The 9,671-nt window shown below is 52.6% G+C and overlaps 3 protein-coding genes across 4 annotated transcripts; 2 read left to right on the forward strand and 1 right to left on the reverse strand.

Moving 5' to 3' along the window:
• Positions 1–5: 5 nt before the first annotated feature.
• Positions 6–572, forward strand: KVP18_001079 (uncharacterized protein; the record flags this gene model as incomplete). Its single annotated transcript, XM_067950732.1, has 1 exon — positions 6–572. The coding sequence occupies one exon, from the start codon at positions 6–8 to the stop codon at positions 570–572; it is 567 nt and encodes a 188-aa protein (XP_067805909.1).
• A 169-nt stretch (positions 573–741) lies between these two features.
• Positions 742–1,218, reverse strand: KVP18_001081 (uncharacterized protein; the record flags this gene model as incomplete). The annotated part of the gene is made up of 1 exon (XM_067950735.1): positions 742–1,218. One exon carries the CDS (start codon positions 1,216–1,218, stop codon positions 742–744), a length of 477 nt encoding a protein of 158 aa, XP_067805912.1.
• Positions 1,219–1,342: 124 nt separating this feature from the next.
• On the forward strand, positions 1,343–7,963 carry KVP18_001080 (uncharacterized protein; the record flags this gene model as incomplete). Of its 2 annotated transcripts, XM_067950734.1 has the most annotated exons (4): positions 1,343–1,441; positions 1,470–1,932; positions 1,961–7,527; positions 7,556–7,963. In XM_067950734.1, the coding sequence occupies 4 exons, from the start codon at positions 1,343–1,345 to the stop codon at positions 7,961–7,963; spliced, it is 6,537 nt and encodes a 2,178-aa protein (XP_067805911.1). The 2 variants fall into 2 exon arrangements, with proteins under 2 accessions (XP_067805911.1, XP_067805910.1); XM_067950733.1 differs by lacking the exon at positions 1,343–1,441 and having other exon boundaries at positions 1,906–7,527.
• Between the last annotated feature and the right edge of the window lie 1,708 nt (positions 7,964–9,671).

The raw sequence follows: 9,671 nt of genomic DNA on the forward strand, positions 1-9,671 counted from the left end.
TACAGATGGAGGCTGGCAAGCTGGATGCTGCCACCTTGGCGAAGAACATGAAGAATGCCATTGATGGCGCTATCGGCTCCATCGTTTGCATTACAACTACAACAGCGCCCACTACCGAGCCTCCCAGTACTGTTGCCACTACTACTGTCGCTGGCGACACCACCACTCCTGTGAACACCACCATTCCTGTTCCTGTGACCACCGTACCTGTTCCTGTGACCACCACCGTTCCTGCGACCAGCACCATTACCGTTCCTGTGACCACCGGTCCTGTTCCTGTGCCCACCACCTTACCCATAACTTCGGAAACGGCCAGTACAACTGTTATTGTGGTTCCCCCACCCCCAGTTCCTTCTGGTGATGGTGGAGTCGACAGCGGCACCATAGGAGTTGCGGTAGGCTCTGCTGCTGGCGGAGCGGCTGCTATTGGTGCCGTAGCGGCGGCGTACATGCGCGGCCTTTTCGGAGGCGCCAGTGATCCCGACATGGACATCGTTGAAGACGTTGATGTCCCAGAGAGTACGATGGAGCGAGAGATGATGCAGGAGGTGGACGCGGATATGTTTAACTGAAGTGGTTGACCGTTCCAAGCAGCTTATAAACCTTTTTGTTTATTTGATGAATGAATGTTCTTTTAATTTCCTTTCTTTTGTCTTTTAAATGACATTGTTATTTGATGGAGATATGAATGGAATCTTTCCATTCCTGACGGTACGGTTCCCACGCAAGCGTCCTGCTTTTTTATTGGCGGGAAAATGCATCCTCGCTGGTTGACGACGGAGTTTTATCATGGGACTCCCAGTTGGACATCAAAGAGTCCACAAAATCTTCAAGGGTCAATGAAGGCGTCGACCCGAGAATCATGTCTAGGTCCTCTTTGGGAATGTCCATCTTGAAGTCGTCGACCAATTGCCTCAGGTCCCTACGCCAAACGAGTCCTCGCGGATCGCCCAGCCTGGCTTGGGCCACCGCTCGTAATGCTCGCGCCCCCGATTCCTCAGGAATGGACGCGAACCAGTGGCCGAAACGTGCCGACGATACTCGGTAGCTGTAGGGAAACGCATACCCGTTGACCCAAAGGCACAGCCGCGCAGCCTCATCCCGTGTGATAGGAGTGCCGATTTTTCCCATGGCCACGAGCACATCGTCGGGGTCTATCTCATGGTCGCCGTCACGGTCAAAACTCGAGAATGCTGCTTTCGCTTCGTCTTGTGCCATCGGGAATATTTCGGACCGGCGTTTTGACTACAGAATCTAGGGAAACGGGCCCAAACGGCGTTGTTGCGCGTGCTGTAGGCAGTGAGTCGTCGTGGATTCCAAGCCCAAAAATAAGGATTTAGGGATGACTTTCGATGCCAACGGCATCATCTGCACAGACATCCATAAGGCCAGCCTGGAGCTGATGTCGCCTAAGGAGCTGGCGAAGATATCAGTGGTGAACGTGAGGTGCAGCCAACACGCTCATTCAGATCACATCTACTACGATGTTTGATGGTGGCTCCCCAAAGGCCAATGGACTGCACGATTTGCGTCTGGGCCCTCTGGAATGGCAACACACCTGCGTGACGTGCGGCCTCCGCCGAGACTGTCCTGGGCACCTTGGAAACCTGCAACTCGGAGTGCCAGTGTTGCACCCAACACTCATGCCAGGCTTAGTGTCACTCCTTAAAATAACATGTCTACGTTGTCGACGTTTGAAGGCCGACACCAACACTCAGAGGCTGTTCTGCAAGCGATTCGAACTGGTACAAGCCGGAATGCTGGCGGAGTTGCAGGAGTTTGACGTGCTTGCTGGCAAGAACGGCAAAGGTTTGGACACTGGTGGATACCTGGCTACAGGTGAAGAGGCAAACAAAATCCACGACAACGTCCTCGCTCGCAAGGTCCATCTCCGCAAGATACTCAATGATCTCGACGCACGACGAGTCGACCGTGAGTTTAGGAGGGCACCAGTATCCAGCTGACAATTTAAGTCTGGACGTATCCGCTACACAGGCGGTGGTAGAGATATGGCATATCGTTCGAAAGCAGCTGTTCTCCGAGGTCGGTAACCATTGCACTCACTGCACCAGAACATTCCATGCCAACGTCAAACGTGCCTCAGGCGACGCCGGCATCGTGGTTACATGGCAACGAGGGACGGAGAGGCCCTTTACGGAGGCGCTGTGGTCGTCTGAAGCGGAAGACCGCGAGACAGAGACCCTCATGCCGGGGGAGAACGTGAAGGTAGAGAGGCGGGGCAAGGAGACGCACACCTTCACACTGCAGGGCTATCATCTGCTGTCCCTCATACAGAGCCTCTTTGATGGCCCTGACCGCTCCCTTCTCGAGTGTCTTTTTCCGATTACAAGGCGCTATGACCACCACACCTTCTTTCTCTCGGCCCTTCCCGTATCTTCTAATAAGTTTCGACCTCTCACCGTCGGCGGCCATGGTGGTGGCGGCGACTCGCCTGGCGGCATGCTGCACCCGCGTACAAGTTGTCTTTTAGAAATCATGCGGACAAATGAGAAGGTCCTCTTCTCATCTCTGGTGCTGAATTTAGAAGAGCCTGAGCTACTGGCAGTTGACGAAACCCTTCGACCAGCGGACTCGGACGGGAAGCCGCTACCAATGCCCATGGTTGGCGACGGTGACGCAGAACGCCTCAAGGCCGAGATTCTCCGGCACAAACAGAACCACCGGATCCTTCAGGACTATGCGGCTGAGCTTCAGCAGCAAGTCAACGCTCTGATCGACAAAACCAAGGCGGTGGACCCCCTGAGAGCACCTCCTGCCGTCCGACAATGGCTAGAGAAGAAGCAAGGCGCAATCAGGCAGAAAATGATGGGGAAGCGGGTTAACTTCTGTGCAAGGTCTGTGATTGCCCCTGATGCGTACATCAGCACCAATGAGATCGGAATACCGGTGGAATTCGCGAGAACCCTCTCGATCTCGGAACCAGTGATGCAGAGCAACCTCGAGTACCTAAGAGCGCTGGTTGTCAACGGCCCAGAGAAATACCCCGGGGCTAACTCAGTCATGGACTCAAAGGGTCGCGTGACTGACCTGAGCAAGATCGATCTGGGGATGAGACAGGCGATAGCCAAGGGCCTTGGGCCCTCATTGTCACGCAAGCTTCCTCCTCCTGTAGTCTACCGCCAACTACGCGATGGTGACGTGGTTATCATGAATCGGCAGCCGTCTTTGCATAAGCCCTCGATGATGGCGCACTTCGCGAAGGTTTTGCACGGCTGGAAGACGTTCCGACTGCACTATACCAACTGCGGTACTTACAATGCCGACTTTGACGGGGACGAAATGAACTTGCACTGTCCACAAGACCCGATATCGCGTTCCGAGGCGCGATTGATTGCTAACGCGGATTGTCAGCACACTGTCCCCAAGAACGGAGATCCCCTGCGAGGCTTGATTCAGGATCATGTGTTGGGAGCGAACTTCCTTACTGTGAGGGGCACTTTCCTCGACCGCCACCAGTACTATACGCTTCTCTCTGTCTCTTTGGCTGCTTTCGTGGACCGGGAGGATCCCGTGAGGCTCGACGGCGAAGTTAGAAGCCCCGACGCTCCGTTCAATCCTTCCAACGTTCGTGGATACGACCCTTACGCCGCATTCTTTTCCAAACAAAATATCCGGATCCAAACCGAGCCGCCGGCAATTGTGAAGCCGCGTATGCTGTGGACCGGGAAGCAAGTCGTGACGTCAGTCCTCAAGACTGTGATAAACAACGTCGCCAACATGCAGTTCAGGCGGCAGATCGGACCTGCAGGAGAGTTCCCAGGTATAAACCTGGAATCCAAGTCCAAGACTCCAGGGGATGCGTGGAATGGAGTACGAGACGGGGATAAGGAGGAGCAAACTGTGATCATTCGGAACTCCGAGCTACTGCAGGGCGTTTTTGACAAGTCGCAGATCGGTGCCTCCAGCTTCGGCTTGGTGCATCTCTGCTACGAGTTGCTCGGACCGAGGACATCGGGCATCTTACTGACTGTTTTTGCGAAGCTGTTCACCACGGTCCTTCAGATGCGAGGGTTTTCCACTTGGGCTGGCGATTTCTTCATGACTCCAGAGGGGGAAAGGGAGCGAGAAAAGATTATCGCTAGGGTCACCCTCGCTGGAAACTACATCCAGGAAATCTTTGTGGACTCGATTCGCAAGGAGATGAAATGGAAAGGTGACCTGGACAATACATTTGCGCTACGCCGCAAATTCCGTCTCGTGGATAATACAGCTCAGGATACCGCTAACGCGACGCATGGCAAAACTAGCCGGGAATTCGACGAGTTCTGCAAGGACGTGCAGCTTGACAAGTGGGTCGGCCGAGACGGACAGCCGAGTCAGAAATCAGCGACGAGCGTGATTCCTGCCTCCTGGACAGTGCACCCGCTGTATCGGGGAGTCAAAAGTGAAGTGGACCCTGATGCTGCCGACGGCACCTCCTCAACGGATTTTGGTCGTTTCCTGCACACGCCCCAGACTCCAGACTGGCGTCGGAGGCCCAAAGCGGAGGTTCTGGAGATTACGCGGGAGCTCTTGGGGATGTTTCAGCTGGCGGCGGATGGCAATAAACGCGTTCAACGAGAAATCCTGCGGATTTGGACCGCTACCCCTGAGATCGCGCTTTACTTTCCTCGTGTAGCCGACATGCTTGGGTCATTCAAACTGTGGAACCCTGACGCCCTTCAGAGACGCACTCTGATGACTCCTCCCACGGCGAGCTCCCGCTTGCTCTCAACCCCAAAGGCGAACTCGAGCGTTATCCTGCCTACGTCGAAGGTTATACATGGCGACGGCTCACTCAGGTCTCCCGTCTTGCACCACCCCTCTTGGCTTTGGAATGAACCTTCAGGCCTGGACTTTGATGACACGGCTCGCTACGCTTGGCGACTCGTTCAAGTGGGGAATCGATCTGAGTTGGAGATGGCTAAGCATGGCGTCTCACAGCTGCCCTTTGTCCCGTGCCCCAATATGCTGACGCGGCTCCGTATGGAGCGTCTGGCTCAGACACATTTTCGTGGAAAGGAAGAGTCCTTTGCGCGCATACTGGACAAATTCTTTCAGGCCTCTATGGGAAAGCTCACCTCCAAGAACAACGACCTCGTCGATGGAAACGTGACCCTCTACAAGTTCCCGTTCAACGGGTTCAGCAGCATGATCACCACAGGTGCCAAGGGCAGCAAGGTCAACTACGCTATGATCGCGGGGATGCTTTCACAGCAGTCCCTTGAGGGCAAGCGAGTTCCGATCATGGTCTCTGGTCGGACGCTACCATCATTTGCCAGGTACGATTGGGGAGCACGAGCTGGGGGGTTGATTACTGATAGGTACCTCACCGGATTGCGCCCACAAGAGTACTACTTCCATTGCATGGCTGGGCGAGAAGGCCTGGTTGACACAGCCGTGAAGACTGCCAACTCCGGATACTTGCAGCGCTGTGTCATGAAAGGAATGGAAGGCATGCTGGTTAACTATGATGGAACTGTACGCGACTCGGACGGTACCATAGTACAGTTTCTCTACGGCGAGGACGGCGTTGATGTCACCCGACTGCCGTATCTCTACAATGTGGACGACATCCTCTCGAACCCGTGGCCGTTGAGAGCGCGCTTCGGCACGAAGCAGATGCTGAGCCATCCCAGCGTCACGACGAATCTAAAATGCATGAAGGACTACCGTGCCAAACAAGCGGCTGCCCTGCAAGAGCACGGCGACGACCCTTTTGCCGACGTCGACAAGATCTATGGCTTCGTCGACGTCCGCGAACCTCTGACGTCGGCCTACAACCCGGTTCGATGCGCCGGCGTGGCGTCGGAGCGCTATATCGACTACGTCGAGCAGAAGCTGGAGGTTATCGACCGCTTGCTTCTGAAACACGCGCCTATGAAGGATATGCAAGGAAAGGATCCATCCTACCTTAAACGGCAACTGAAGAAAATGCTCTTTGTGAAATACTGCGACCAGCTGGCACAGCCTGGCGAGGCTGTCGGCTGCATTGCTGCGCAGTCGATCGGGGAACCCGCCACGCAGATGACACTGAACACCTTCCACCTCGCAGGTCACGGCGCGGCTAACGTGACGCTGGGAATACCACGTTTGAAGGAGATCCTCCAGACAGCGTCAGAGTCTAAAACTCCGATACTTTGCATTCCTATTGATGGTGAGAACACCAAGGAAGTCGCAGATAAGGCCCACAAGCTGCTGGGTGGATTCCGAAGGATTCCCTTGGCTGACGTGGTGCATGCCGTTGGGGTCGAGTCCTCGATGTACTACCAGGTGCCCGGTTTCAGAGCGAACAAGACAACGAATGCTATAGACGGGTCAGCCAAGCCTATGGGACTTCCTGACTTCCATCAAGAGTGGTACAAAGCGTCGGACCACCCTGCCACTGCCGTTCAGAAGTACTGGATGTATGAGGCCACCATTCAATTCGAAAACCTAGAGCACTTCTGCAAGGTGGTTCCGAAGTTTACCCCGCAGAAGATCATTAACCTGGTGCTAAACCGGGTGGTCCGGGGCGAGTGGATGAAGCAGGTGAACCGCATGGTTATCCTGTACGCGTCCAAGTACGCGGAAGAGGAGGTGGATTCGGCTGACGATCCGATGGAGATGGCTGCGAAGACGCTCGTCTTCCAGCGAAACCTGAAGTCTGTCTATGACCGAAAGGCTCATCGAAAGGAGCAAGCAAAGATGGCTGGCCTTGGATTTGGCACCTCGAAAGGCGGCGACAACGACTTAGATTTCGCGACGGGCGTGGAAGTCAGTGCGAAGCTGACCTCTAAGGTCGCGGACGATGGAGATGTGAAGGATGAGGCCGAGGAGGCAGGCGAGGCCGTTACTGGTCGCGAAGACGACGCACCTGCGACTGACGATGAGAAGGACGACTCTGAAGTCGATTTCTCCGAGAGTGAACTTGGGCCTGATGCCCACGTAGAGGATGACGAGAGCGAAGAACCCTCAGCTGTCAAAGAGGAAGCAGAAGCTGCCGACGAAGAACTGGTCGACGGATCTGTGAAAACTGAAAAGGGGAACAAGGCCTTCAAGACACGACAATTATCGAAGTGGCTGACGTTCAACAAGGACAAGCGGGTGATTAATGCCGACGATCTGCGACCTTTGGGGCCTGACCAGCTCGAGGAAGACGCAATGTGGTCCGAGGCGGAGGGCGCGATGTGGAATCTGAAGGGGTTCCCTGAAGAGGCCTACCGTTACCTACAAGACGTCTACATCTGCAACAAAACTTGGCGAGTGGTGGTGCGGTTTGGATGGCCGGTTGAAAAATGCCCACGACGCGTGAACTTCTTGAGCATGTTCAGCAAGAGCATCAAGAAATACACCTTACAGGAGACCCCTGGCGTCCGTAACGCTCGCATCGTCGGCGGCGAGGGCACGGAGACGAAGCCGCTCCCAGGAAAAGCTCACGTGGAGATCCAGTGCGAGGGTACGAATATAAATTGGCTACATCGCCTGAAAGCCGATTGCGTGGATCACAACAGAATAAGCAGCAACGACATCAAATCTATACTGAGGGTGAGTCGCATGGGAAGTCAAAATGCAGTTCTACGGAGTGGAGGCTGCACGACGAGTCATCATCAAGGAGCTCAACAAGGTTTTCTCTGTCTACGGCATCGGAGTGGACAACCGTCATCTAAACTTCATAGGGGACGCGATGACTAGCTCTGGGATGTTTCGACCGTTCTCTCGCCTGGGAATTCAGTACCATTCCTCGCCTTTTTTGCAAATGAGCTTCCAAACCTCGATGAAGTTCCTGAGCGACGCAGTTCAACGTGGAGCGTACGACAACCTAAACACGCCTGCCGGCGCCCTTGTGACGGGCAAGCCATGTCTGGCGGGCACTGGTCTACACCGAATACTCACGAAACTACCATTCAAAACTCCGAAGCCTTATGCCAGCAATCAAACGCCGAAAACGCGGAAGCAGAAGAAAGTTCGATTGTTTTCGTGAGAATCAGTGTGCTTTATGAGAAGATTCCGAGTCCGACTACGTTTCGGTTACGAGCAACCGATATGTTTTGGTTCTCATACAACATTTCAAAAGACGTAGTAATAGACAGCAGGCGGATCTCGCGACGTTTCTCAAAAAAAAACGTCCCGCACTGTTGCTCATCAGAAGATGTATCGGTTCCTCATTAAGAATCATTATCGGTTCCTCATTTAAGAATCATTGAAGTCTGTAGTATGGTCCCACAGAGAAGATACGGAGAAGATTAGCATAGTTGCTAAAAGAAGATTAGAAGGGTCCCTGCTGCAGAGAAGATAAGCACGGTCCCTGCTGCAGAGAAGATAAGCATGGTCCCTGCTGCGGAGAAGATTAGCATGGTCCCACTGCTACAGAGAAGATTGGAAGATTAGCACGTAACAGATTCTGGCCCTCAAACCACAAACATAATTTGTGCATTTTTGTATGTACTGAATGTTTGGGGTTCCCTTACTATTGCCTATTAAGGCATCTGTTAAAAATGGAAATATACAGAGAAGATTAGCATGGTCCCTGGGCAAGGATGACACGCACAGCTCGAGAAAGTCTCGAAAGTTTTAATCATTTACGCCAAGTTTGTTGAAGGATGTTAGAAAAGGCTATGTACGGCATCGGACAACCGTCATCGAAACTTCATAGGGGATGCGATGATTAGCTCTGGGATGTTTTCATAGGGGATGCGATGATTAGCTCTGGGATGTTTCGACCGTTCTCTCGCCTGGGAATTCAGCACCATCCCTCGCCTTTTTGCAAATGAGCTTCCAAACCTCGATGATGTTCCTGAGCGACCCAGTTCAACGTGGAGTGTACGACAACTGGCAAGACATGTCTACACCGAATACTCACGAAACTATGCTACAGGGAACCGGTAATGATTCTTAATTGAGGAACCGACACAAGTACTTGAATGAGGAACCGACAATTCTTAAACGATGAACCGTTACATCTTCTTATGAGGAACCGATAATAATTCTTAAATGCAATCTTTCAAAATGCAGTAGTATAATCTTCGAATCTTCTCTGTAGCACAGGATCATGCTACAGAGTATAATGATTCTTAAACGAGGAACCGATAATGATTCTTAAATGTAATCTTTCAAAATGCAGGACGCGAGATGCGATCCGCTTGCTGTTTATTATTACAATGATGACATCTTGAAATGTTGTATGAGACCAAAACTTATCAGTTGCTCGTAAAGCACACTGAATCTTCTCATAAAGCACACTGAATCTTCTCATAAAGCACACTGATAAAGCACGAAAACAATCGAACTTTCTTTGGCTACCTTAAAAGGGTCACAGTTACCCCTGCCATTGACGCGCGCTTAATTGTGTCTGAATTCTACAACTTGACAAACAACGCATTGGGCAGAAATCACCTTTCATATAAACGTCTCAACGTTGTCTGCTTCCGCGTTTTCGGCGTTCGATTGCAGCCCAGGATTAGCACGGTCCCTGCGCTGAAGCATACAGGGGATACTTGACCTTCTCTAGACCTAGAGAAGTGTAGGAGGTTGTAAAGGAGACTTGTGATTGCCAGTGATGGCATCGTTCATCTCCAATTAGTGCAGATCTTGGTGGTAGTAATAAGTACACTGAATGGAAGGTTTTTTAAAGAACAAATCGGTTCTCAGAACCACCTGAATCATCTGGCATTTTTCTAGCTTTCTCGATC

This window comes from the organism of the source record quoted next, assembly GCF_019968955.1.
Source record: "MAG: Porospora cf. gigantea A chromosome Unknown PgA_NODE_899_length_9671_cov_760.053, whole genome shotgun sequence".
In the NCBI taxonomy this organism is placed as follows: domain Eukaryota; phylum Apicomplexa; class Conoidasida; order Eugregarinorida; family Porosporidae; genus Porospora; species Porospora cf. gigantea A.